This window comes from Parus major, chromosome 4 (genome assembly GCF_001522545.3).
Source record: "Parus major isolate Abel chromosome 4, Parus_major1.1, whole genome shotgun sequence".
NCBI classification, from domain to species: domain Eukaryota; kingdom Metazoa; phylum Chordata; class Aves; order Passeriformes; family Paridae; genus Parus; species Parus major.
The window spans coordinates 52,319,707-52,332,477 of NC_031771.1; the positions used below are offsets into that span (position 1 = coordinate 52,319,707).

Consider the following 12,771-nt stretch of genomic DNA (forward strand, 5'->3'; position numbering starts at 1 on the left):
CCTGTGTGAAACTAAGTCACACAGGCTTCTCAGTCTGGCCTGAGAAAGCATGAGAAAGAATCCAAAAGAATCCAAACAGTCCTTGGTAAAGGACAACACTCTGCAGGTGTTGTTTAGTCAAGGGGTGGTGTTCCACTTAACCAATGTTGGTGATGTGTCACTTTAATGACCAATGAGAGTTTTACCTCTCGGACCTTCTTGAACATGCATATAAAAGAAGATTAAGGATAATAAACTTTGCTCTCTTGGACAATGAAGCTAAGGGAGTCAGTGTCATGCTTATTGCTGTTGCTAATATAATGTGACATCTGAGTCCAGCATCGTACCTGCTCACATACAGCATCAACATGGTTTAGATAAGAAGCTAAATTTAGAGGTAATGAAAAAGAAAGGTCTCTTTCTTTTTCATTCAAATTTATTTACTTTTTCATTCAAATTATTAACTCCTCTGAAACAATTTTTTCTTTTTTTTCTCTCTCTTTTCTCTACTGAGCTCTCATTCCAGCTCATCTCTTATCACCCATTCGATTTCTGTCACTCACTCTTGGTAGACTAATTTTTTTTGTTTTCAGTTGCTTTCTCTCATCTTACAATGGTGTTTTTCCTTTTTTGCTTTCATATTTCACAGCACAATCACTGTGTGCCATTGGTTTTTAACCTCCAGGTTAGGAGTGATCCTTCATTTCAGCTGAAGCATCAATTAGTTTTCCTCCACTGCAAAACTCAATGAATCTCCACTAAACCAGATAAACTCAATCTAGCAATTAGTAGAAATTCAGTCTCTTTAACAGCTTTTCTTTATGGGTCTGTGCTTCTGTTGGTGACCTGCTACATGCTTTGGAGGGCTTTTCACTGCCCCCACTGTCTCTGGTGCCATCTCTGGGGCCAGCTTTAGGCTCTTCACTGAGCAGGGACATCACCATAGAGGTGTCCAGAAATGTCTGCCCAGTGCTAGGGCCCATTTCACTGTTACTCAAGTTTCCACCTTCTTCACTCTGTATCCATAAACCATCCACAGGATCTCCACTTTCTCAGCATCACTTGATATTCCTGTGGCATTTAATTGCTTGTGAAGACACACAGCCAGAGAGAATGATCTCTCATCTGTCTTAAAAATTTCTTCCCAATCTTCTTTCTATATCTCCACAAGATAAGTAATTTTCTGTTGATGTAACTTGTTCTGTTGTCGTGGTTTTAAACTAGTAACTAAAGAAATTACTTATTTCTTGTTGTGAGATATGGATTAAATCAAGAGCAAAACAGGCTTAAAACTTAAAAGGAATAAAGACAGTTTATTAACAAACTACAAGAATAAGAACACTAGAGTAAATTTCCAGAAAACCCCTTCTTTTACATTTTTAACTATTTCTTTCTACACATGACATGATGACATAGAGACAAATAACTTTAAAACTTTGGTGGCTAAAAACAGTCTCAATTTTTGTTAGAGTCTTTTCATCAGTCTTTATAGAGAAACAGAAGTCTCTTTTTGCCAATCTATGGAGTTCCTCACCAGAAAACTATTTTTGTCATAGTTTTCCATTTCTCTAATGCCAGCTGCCCGGAAATCTGTCATTAGATCTTCTCTTCCCATCTCACATCTCTCCGAGGTGTGCATGGGTCACTAAAGTCTTGGGATTTCATTTTTAAGGATGAGTTATTCAAAGGCAGAAGTCCTCTTCATCTGTTTCTGTGAGCTCTCTTGGAAAACAGTTTCTCTTTGCTTCCAAGGCCTCAAAATCTTCACTCTACTTGATTCTAGCAACTCACAGTGTCTCTTTTGCTCAAAACCCACACTTTGAATACTCTATTCTTCTCAATATTCTTATAATGAATTACAGGAGTCTCTTATATGATTATTGTCTATCTCTATAGCTTTAACAAAAAGATATTTCAGCTATTAAGCATCTTCTTATTCTCTCTCTCTTATTTAAAACTTAACTCTTTTCCTCACTGTTGCATTGGTGGTTCTATGATGTCTTCTCTATGTTAATTGTCTCTCTCTCTCCCTCTGTCGTTCTGAGAGAAGAAGTAATCTGTATGTTTACTCAAAGTAGTAAAAGAATTAGAGGCTTAAAAAGCTACAAGAGTTCATAGTATCAGGTTTCAGTCTAGCAGCAACAACTACAAACCAAGCTCGGCTGACCAACGCTGCTTCTCCCCTCCCCCCCTCCACCCCGCGGCCTTGTCGGCCTGGAGGGAGGGGGGAGAGGCCACACAGCTTTGTTACCTTGTCAAGAGCCGGAAGCGAAAGAGAGCGAGAGAACACTGTCTGTACTTCTTAAGGGGGTGTTTACAAGTTGAATTCACTTTTTAATGGTCAGATCTGCTGTCAATTCTTGGAAATGACTGATAATTAGTCAGGAGGAAAAACTCTCATCAGCCATCAGCACCTCCAACTTCTCCTCTCTCTTCAGCTGCCTTAAAGGTAAAGCTACCCCATGACATCTGTGAACATTTTTATGCATTACAGATAATTAAAAACTTCTAATAAAAACAAAAGGGTGGAGGGAAAAGGAAGGAAACTACATAGCTCAGCATAGCAGTAAATCTGATACACTGTGCATTTTTTCATATGCTCACATGGTCCACTTTAAGTGTGGTTTTTCTAAAGAAGACTAGTGATCTGGTATAAATGTGTTTCCTGTCATAGAAGATCAGCCTAATTTTTACACACACTTAGAGAATGTGTGTGAAAATGTGTTAGGTGATATTAAATTAATTAAGTCATCTTGACATACTAGTGCACTTTCAAGTATTGCACTGAAATTTAAGAAACTCTGCCATTTTCAGTGTTTAGGCACCTGGAGATGTTTACAGCAGTTTTAGATAAAGTTTACATTGAACATTTGTTTAGAAACTGTTCATAACATATTCAGTTTTTCAGATTGAAAAGCTGTATGTATCATGTAAAGGCATGGTCTAAATGATAAAGCTGTGGTTGGGGAATTTAATGAAGACTGTCAGGAGAAAACTATGGCCATGTCTCTGCTTTATCAGTTTTATACTTTGATGCTTATCCACTCTATTTCTTCTCTCCAGTGATACTACTTAATCCTCTCTTTCATCTTTTTTCCTTTGACAATCCCACAAATGCCAAACTATAGTTACTAGTTTTGACAAGATCGCTGGTTTTTTTCTCTTCATTTTCAATCAAATCCTGTTGCCTCCAGACTTCCCAATTGGCTCTGATCTCTAATTTATTGGTAGAGAAGTGTAACTATCAGTTCCTAATCTGCATCTGCCATTGGGAGACTGATTTATAACAGTATGTACAAGAGAATTTAAAGCGAGAGAGAACAATCTGACTTTTAAATTAGAGTTCCAAGGTATTCCCTAAAATACTGCCATCCATTCTTTTAACTCAATACCTTCATGGGTGATCTGATGTGATCTATAGGGTTTTAGTAGTCAATTAAGTTGATAGGTATATATTGCAATGAAAAATAGGAAGCTAGGATCAGTAGAGGAAGAATCAATAAAATGCATGCATACAGACAAGTGAGATTGTTAAGAATGTTTTCCTGGCCTGGCATGACAAAAATGCTGATGATCTGCCAAGTAGCCTTCTGACAGCTCACACAGTTCCTCGGCAGGTGCTTCCAAAGAACTGAGGCTGAGGCTTATAAATATTTATGTTGTACATAATTTCATTCTATTCCCCAGCTTACTACACAGAAGGCACATGTACCCTGATTTGTCTCTCTCCCACAAGTCCTGAGTTGTGTCTATGAAATCTGCACTTCATTTTATCTCCCCTGCCTCTCCATCTGTGATGAACCATTAACAGTTTAGTGGGGCTGCCAACCTTTAAGGCCCTGAGAGAAATTCCATCATACAGCTGAAATTGAGCGTAAATCATCATGTCAAGAAACCACTTAATGCATTTCCCTTTCAGTTTTCAGTCTTTGTCACTTTTGTCTCAAAATTTTGTATTTAGAAAAATGATCTGTCCAGCCTAGATTTCAGGTCTTATGACAAATCTCTTCCAAAAATGTCATATCCAGAACTAATATAACAGAGAAATTTTCCTCATTTTTTATGGGAAGAAATAAAATCCTCTAGGTGAACAAAATCCAGATTTCAGCACTACTGGGAGTTTAGCTGTACTGTTAAGGAATTGGAGGTGGCCAGTGGATTGTAAATGCTGCTGACTCAGAAGCAGAGTTAGACTCAAACAGCGGAGCTAACCTGCTGACTTTTCCAAATATAGGAGGAAGACTTTGAGAAGGAAAAAAAAATTAACAGAAATAAAAAAGCATGAAGAGAAAAAAAGAGTGGGTAAAAAAAAGAGGTCGTTTTCATGTGACTTTTGTCCTTCACTAGCAGTGAAGGAGGAAATTGGAAAAATTGTTTCTAGTTTTTGAACTAGAAACATCCTCCTAAATAAGATGATTACCAGCCCAAAAAGCTTTTAGGGACTCAGATTACTATGCCTTCTGAGTATATTTATCACCTAAATCCCATTACAACAAGGCAGCAGTGAGGCAGGTGAGTACTTCTTTGAACAGGGAGCATTTGATGAAAGCAGGAAAGTGCATGAGTTTGGGGGCAAGGGCAGCAACAGCAAGGTCTGTCTTGTGCACTTAGTGGGTGTTTAAGATAGACATTCTGATTTATCTGCCACTCCTGCAAAAAGTGGCTTACTGCCCTTGCTTTCAAGCTGACTACAACTAATTTTCAAAGACACCAGTCACACCTGGAAAGGGAGATATTTCAGCTCTGAAAACTCCTTTCTAGATGGTATTTCCTGGGGTAGTCTGACCTGTCTCTGTAACAACAGGGCAATATGTAATATGTACTGTCTTTCTAAAGCTGGGATCATATGTCTGAAAAAAAGTAAATGCATTGAGTTAAGATAGTCTTGGTGTAGGTGGATATGATTAGAAATATACAGGCATTATTAGTCACTTATAATTTTTAGCTTATAAAAATTGATATCATTTTGCATTTTTTCATAACCAACAGTGTCAACACTTTGATAAAGTGACCAGGTCACACACATAACAATGACCTGGATGATCTTGGTCAAGTACAATTTTTAAAAGTAGCGCTTTGGAAAAAAAATTGCACTGGCCATATGTATATGTTGTACTCTTGATATTATACCTTGATTAATAAGTTACAGTTCTCTAGTTGAAGTATCTCTACACAGGAGGTTTAGGCCATTGGTGAATTTAACAGTTGCAATTACAGATATAAATCATGCTAAATAGCAGGCACTCCCACAGGATGTCATGTGCCCCAGGTCTGTGCACAGGTAGCAGTACAGGGGTACCAAGGTTGAGAATATGTGAGCCATGCTCCAGTTACAGAACTGCTGGTGAAATGTAAGGGCCTCTGGGGACATTTGCCCACAATTCCACGTGGTGTCATACAGAGATGAGTTCTAGGGCACTCCCACAGTGAATTCTGGGGAAAAATGTGTCTCACAGTTTAATTTTCATTGCAGGGAAACATTATTAAATCCACGAGCAAGCAGCACTACTGAACTAACCTTAATTTGAAAAACTTTCACATTTAGCCCAGAGGAATTTTTGCCTTACTGGGTTAGGGATAGAAGCTATGACATTTCTAGTCAACATATTATTGAAAAAAACAACCCAAAAAGAGTCTGGGAAGTTCAATTTCTCCTGAGTATGTGTTTTCAGGCTAAGAATTACTATTATTCTAGTCTAGAAGTTTGAAGAAAGTAGCAGCAGTCCATCATTATCAGTGTGTTGATGCTTCATAGCTCTTTTCATGACCAGCCACTTTAAAGACTGGTAATAAGAGTTTCTTACTGTGTAAATCATTCTAATCTATTAGACTAACTAGCTTCTTCATGGTCACATTAGAGGTTAAGGTTTTTCCTTAACCTGTTTCAAACTGGGAAAATAGGTACAGAATTCACAGGAAATTATTACAATATTTCATCTTCATTATCACCTTTAGTGTTTTGACACAGCACAGGCCCAGTGTGCAGCATGTTTTCTCTGTACTAAGTATTTGGGGTTTTTTTAGCTCATGAAAAATCACATTGAAAGTTGCAATAGTGATCAGGAGATCATAACAGCAGTAGCTGCAGAATGAACTAACTGCAGACAATGGGAATGAAAAGCTTCCATGCTGCTTTCTCATACTGTGAGAAGATAAACCAATCCCCTCACCTCTGCCCTGACCATAGTGTCAGAATTTTAAATTAGCTGCCAGAAGTGAGTACAGACCTATATTGCTCTCTTTAGTTACTTACTCCTCTGACATTACTTTCTCCCATATATATGATTTTGGTTTTGACCTTAATCATATTACTGCAAAGCCCATATGGTTTACATTGAATTACATGAGCTTTTGTGTGAGCCTAAAAGCAGCAAAATTGTCTGTTTACTCGAGGCTTTTAGTTTCAAACCATTTAGAAATAATACATCCCTTTATATTTTTTTACAGCTTTGTATACATCATCAGTAATTACATAGATGTGGAACTATGTAATTATATAAATAATACATGTATAGTACACTTTTGCATATCTTTACTCAATTAAGATAGCTGTAGATATTTCTGCATCATGCCTATTCTAGAAGAATTCCTAATAAAGAAAAAAAACTTTCAGATAAAAAAAAATTCTTGCATGCTCACATGGGTACAGTACAGGCATAGTGTGGTGCTGCAGACACCACCAGCTACCCATTTAAAGGCTCAGGTTTGATGCTCAAACTAAAAATAGGAAGTTTGAGATACAATCAGATCCCAGACTGCATTTCATTTTATGCATTTGTCTCCACTATGTTTCTGAGCTGAGCTGATGGTTAGGTGCTAGGTTAGGCTAAAAGTGTATTCATTTTTATTATTTATATTAAAAGGTTTAGATGTAGTAATTTAGGTCCATCTGACCTTGTGCTGAAACTGGATTCTTTTGTGTATTCACCATAGCTGCTGCTCTCTCAGAGGCAGAATTTGCTGAAAGTTGCTTTATTTTTTCAGGCTGTGGCTGAGTCATCCCTGGTTTTTCTCATTTCTTTTCCATTTCCTTCAATGTTTTACTCCTATACAAACTGATATTTTTTTTCCTTTTATTTACAAAGTTTAATATCCTTAAAGCTTCTTGCTTGCTGTTCCCAAATACAAGCACATACTTAAGATGGCTTGGGAACAGTTCTACGGCATGTCTCTAACACCAGGATTCAGTGCAATTGCGGCAGAGGGGATAACCAAAGATTATCCTGGTGCCTGTGCCTTAGCACAGGACCTGTCAGTCGTGTCCTTCATCTCTTGCCTTGTCTGCTTTGCACTCTTGCTGTTGTGGCAAGAGCCATCATAGAGCAGCGTTTGTGTTTCCGTGCTTGCAGTTGAGACGAAATGTGCAGGAGCTGCATAACATCCCAGACACGCTCTGCCTCTCCCAGGAACATAAATCAGGCACTAAGTGGTTTTACAGGTGTTAAGTCTTCCATTTGCAGCAAATATCCACCCAGGCAATGCTTGCTCCTATCAACTATTTTGTATAAGAGGGTTGGTTAGACCTCACAGGAAGATAACTCCAACAACTTCCATCACACTAAATAAGGGTGATGCTGTTCACCTGCTTTTTAGCACATGAACATTAGCTATTCAGCCAAATTAGTTTTTAAAATGAGAGTATAAATAATATTTATATTTTATATATGTAGATGCCAAATATTAAAGGGATGACTACACATCATGATTGATATTTTAATACTCAGAAAAGGCAAAAGTACCAGACTGGTTATCACAATTGCCAAATTCATTATATGGGAAAGCTCAGCCATGGAATTAGAAGTCTGCCAGAAAGGACAACAAAAGATATCTTTGAAATTTCATTTTTGTTTGGTTTTGTTTTCCATCTTAAAATTCAAATTAAATAGACTTAAAATATTTTAACATTAAAATTTTTACAAACCTTCTTTTATCTTCTGTTGTTTTAAATAAATAATCTGACACTTCTCTGCTAGATGATTTAAGATGGGTTATAAGAATATTACAAGAGATGCAGACAGATAAACAAATCCCCTTTATTGGAAAGATGCTGGAAAGATACAAAGACAAAGCAATTTTGTTGTCCTGTTCAAAAATTCTGGTTGCCCTTTGCGATTCATGATGGCTGCAATCTGTTTGGCCTTTTCCCATCAGGATTCTGCTCTAATGATGAACTCTGCAGCATGTACAGAAATTGTTCTCAAGCCTATGTTAACAGTCCTGATAATATATTTTTTAGGTTTCCTCTACGCCCAGAACAGTACCAAACGCAGCATTAAAGAGCGACTTATGAAGCTCTTGCCCTGCTCGGCTGCCAAAACGACATCTCCTGTTACTCAAAGCAAGTTTTATTTTTCATTTTTTTTCATTTGATTTTTCTTTTTTTTTTTTTTTTTTAGGTTTGCATGCATCAAAACTTATACTTTCATCAAGTGCTCATTTGAGAGGCAAGATATCTGCTGAAGTAATCATGTGGTTTATCGAGGTTTAAAATCCAGTGATGAACAGATTTGTCTGTGCAGAGTAGGATGGCAAGATACCAGTGCCAAGGTCTGCCACACAGGAGCTGCTGGCTTGGCACTTACAGTCTGCAAGTCAGTTGACAAGTGATTCCCTGGTTAAATTTAGTAGCTGCTCTCCATGTATTTGAAAAGTGATAACTTTTTGAGTTTTTATGCATGTGTCTGTGTGTGCTTGCTATCCAATACACAGGGTGTACCATCATAGGTGGTCTGGGAGGAAAGGATTGGCCCTGCAGGTTTTGAATATATAACTTCAAACTATTTAGGGAACCCGACTTAAAGCTGATGTCTGAGAGAAAAATAATAATAATGAGATTGAAAAGAAAATACATGAATGTGAATATACAGGAAAAGCACACTGGTATTATACTGAATGTCTTGATAGGCTGTAAGGAAATAAAATCTCTCCAGGGTAGGTAACAGATAAATATAGAGGGGTGGAGGGAGTGAAAGATCAATACATAGATACATATATATTCCTAGCTGGAGATTAATTATAGTAATAACACTATAATATCTTCCTATATAAATTGATTCCTATAGCAGATTTTAAAATATCTCTCTGGACCCAATTCAATCTAGATTAATTCAATTTAATTCTAGGCACTGATATGAGCACCTAAAACCAGAAGACGAATGGTCCATGTCTTTCCTGTATGCTCTTCTGATAAAGCATATCAATCAATCTCTGGTAAAAAAAGGCCTGCAAGAGCAGTTCCCCATGTCTAGTAAATCCAGGACAACCAAAGACAACTTGACAGGCAATACAGGCCCTCTACTAAATGTCAGGACTCTGCAGGTATAGATCTAGGCTTTCTTTTTGCTATCCCCCTTCACTCTCTTTCATGTTCTCCTCTGTAGAGAAAACTCTGGTACTTCTTTGTCTTTTAAGTATTTGAGATGAAAAGGGCTAAATTTCTGGATGTACACTGATTTATTTTTTCATGGTGTCTTCAGCTGATATATTTTAGTTGAAAATAAGGTAGCTTATAAACCACAGTTACTGTTATGACTTTGTTAATAGCTCTTTCTGGATAAGTTACTTTCAGCTGCATTACCTGAGCAATATAGCAATATAGCAATATAGCCCTAGACAATAAATCAGAGAATCATAGGATTGTTTGACTTGGAAGAGAGATCTTTAAAATAATCTAGTCCAGTCCTCTTGCACAAAACCAGATTGCTCGAAGTCCCATCCAACCTGAACAATCCCAGGATGGAGGAAATAGAAGAGAATTAATAGAGTGTTTGATCTCTTTGTTTGAACTTACTGGGAGAGTGACACATCCATATTCCTTGCACATTTCTATGTAAGCTCTTCATCTGCACAGCTAACCAAATATATTAAGTGTCAGAAACCTTGACCATGTCAAACTTACGTTTTCCTTACTGAAAATATTCTATAAAACAGAGGCGAGGTTGAACCAAAACGAGTGTTAAATATTTCCTATTTGAGAACCAAGTGGTAAAATAGGTGCATTTGATCATTTTCTCTGTAATCTCCTCAATAATGAAGATAATAACAATATTATCAATATTTTACCAATAACAATAACAACTATGTTAAGTAAGAATGTTATATCAAATGAAAACGTTGAATAAGTCTATCATTGTAGATATACGTTGTTATTATTCCATTTTGACATCATGTGCTATTTCATTTCTGCTAGCATGAAAGAAGCAACATTATAGTGTCCTAGGAATGAAAACAGCACCCCTTGCAATAACAATCACATTATGTGAAATCCTTATAAATTATCAGGGAAATATTTTTTAAGCAAGTACTTTATTGAAATATAAATAGCCTGAATTTGCACTTCTGCACTTTTATCAGTATGTGCTTACAAAGGTTATCGAAAATGGTAAAATCTTGTTTCAGCATTATTTTAGAATATTTCAGAACATATTTCAGCGTTCCTATTGAAAAAAGGATGTAAAAGAACACTTATTTTGTGTGCTCTAGTCTAGTAAGTCTTAACTTAAAGCCATCATTCTCTACATATGTGCATGTGCTAGTACACAAGGGTAGGACTACACTTAATGGTTTTGAAAAAGGAAAACATGTTCAATAGTTATTAAACAGCTAAGGAGGCTATAATGTGGAGTTTGTGCAGGGAAATGCATGTGAACTATTTTTACATACATGAATTTTTTGAAGAGTACATTTGCTTTTCACAATGCTTTTACCACTTTTTTCTTTAATGAATAATGAAAGGTTCAAAGCATATCTCCTGTGACATTTACATTAAAATGTCTCTACTATTTAGCTATAAGAAATCTACTAACTTATGAAATCAGTAAGAATATTTTGTTTAGTACATTAATGAAGGATTGTGAACTTGTTTCTGGTTTTCAGTTAACATGAAAATTCATTTCTATAAAAAAAGGTATAAAAATAGAACTAGTAAAAATAGATTTTCACACATTTTTTAAAGTATATTTTAAAGTATAGATTTTTTTTTCCCCCAGCCTGGTAGCTAGAAGTGTGAAATATTAAAAACTTGGAAATGACTTGTGAATGCTATAGCATTTTAGTCGTCACAGTTGGTACATTTTAAGGAAGTTTATGATGATCTTACATTTTTATTATTTCTATCTATAAGACACCAGAGAAGTCAAGTGAGAGGAAGTGATACTGAACCTCTTAATTAACATCATCAGCCTATTGCAGTCTTCTACATTCTCTCTGAATCATTTAAACACAATAAAAATGTTTACTACTAAGAATATACAAAATATTGTGCTCAGCACAATGTCTGGTCATTATCTCTAGCTTCACATTTATTACATGTATTCATTTAGCTTCCAGAAAAGCTTGTAGATGTCTCTCTAGGTAGCCAGATGTTTTACAAATGGGTGCTTAGAGAACTCAAGTCTTTTTCTGTCTAAAGCCAAAGCCCATTTAAATCCCATGTAGCTATTTGAATATAAAATGCAAGTGAGCTTTCAACAATATTTATTTTCAGGTTGATTTTTTTGCCAATTTAGTTTAAGTACCTAGTGTTGAGTTGCAGTTAACAAAAAAAACCAAAAAACATCTGGATCACATTAAGATCGTCTTCTTGAGATGAGTACGAATAGCAACCTATCCTTAACAGGAGAATGGACAAAGCCCTAAATTTTGTGAAGATTTTCCCAAATAGTTTATATATTATTAAATATCTCTTTAAAAGTTGTTTATTTTTTTGTTTAGCTGAACTGTATCTTCTGATGCCAAATTTCAACCAAGCAGCTGAAAGCTATTATTACTGCATTATAGCAGAACAAAAATTTCTGAAACTGTAAGCATAATACTATTTTAATTGAGTATTTTAATACTGTGGGCTTATGAATATTGAACCAATAAAACTTTATTCTAAGAATAAAGAGTCACAGATTCTAAGGAAATTAAATATATATCTTCAGCACTGTAGAAGTGACAATTGGGTATTCTGTATCATTATACTTCTGTAGTTCATGTAACTCGTAAATCAAAATAAGGGAGTAATTTCATTAAATTAATCTGGAGTACTGCATAAGTTACGTTTTATGCTGGCAGTACTTAGAATTGGACACACACTTTTTTTTTGACCACAAGGTGACTGGCATCCTATTGTAAGTTTCTTTAGCTGTTTTATTGAACTTACTTAAAACTCTACCTAGCAAAAAAATTCATTCCTAATTCTCTTTGTTTTAGGGCTACATTCAACTGTAAACCTTGAATGTGTATACCCACATTCTTACTTACCTAAAGAAGAGGCACTAAAACTATCATTTTTCCCAACTTAATCTGCTCACCCTCAATAATATTTCTCCTAAAGGGTCAGTTGTATGATACCCAAAGTTAGATCTGCTGCTGGATATGCAACATCAGTTTCGCAAGCTTTACAAAGGACAACTTCACAATGAAAATCCCAGCCTGATACAACGAATTCACATCCATTGTCCAACTGAAGGAAAATTTTCAGCTTTCTAGAGTCACTAAAGATTTATAAAATTGTTTCCTTTGGTCAAAGAGTTGTATAAACAGAAAAGTCATACTGAATGTATCATGCATGTTCTAGCAGTTTATTGCTATTACTACTCATGAGACAATATGCAGGCTACTGGATGATCACTGCTGTTCACTATTCTTTGCAGCCACAGAAGCAGATGATAGACACCCTTTTCCTATGAGTTCAAAACTGACTTATTATTTGTCTTTCTTTCTTTCTTTCTTTCTTTCTTTCTTTCTTTCTTTCTTTCTTTCTTTCTTTCTTTCTTTCTTTCTTTCTTTCTTTCTTTCTTTCTTTCT

At 35.9% G+C, this 12,771-nt stretch overlaps 1 protein-coding gene across 10 annotated transcripts in view; it reads left to right on the top strand.

Moving 5' to 3' along the window:
- Positions 1-12,771, top strand: part of KCNIP4 (potassium voltage-gated channel interacting protein 4) — a 386,819-nt gene that overhangs the window by 335,157 nt on the left and 38,891 nt on the right. For 2 of the 10 annotated variants that reach the window (XM_015624320.1, XM_015624329.3), the window contains exon 2: positions 8,216-8,317. The exons of the other annotated variants lie outside the window; for them this stretch is intronic. In XM_015624320.1, coding sequence (XP_015479806.1) covers positions 8,216-8,317 — 102 coding nt within the window. The remainder of the gene's footprint in view (positions 1-8,215; positions 8,318-12,771) is intronic. 10 annotated transcript variants of the gene reach the window in all.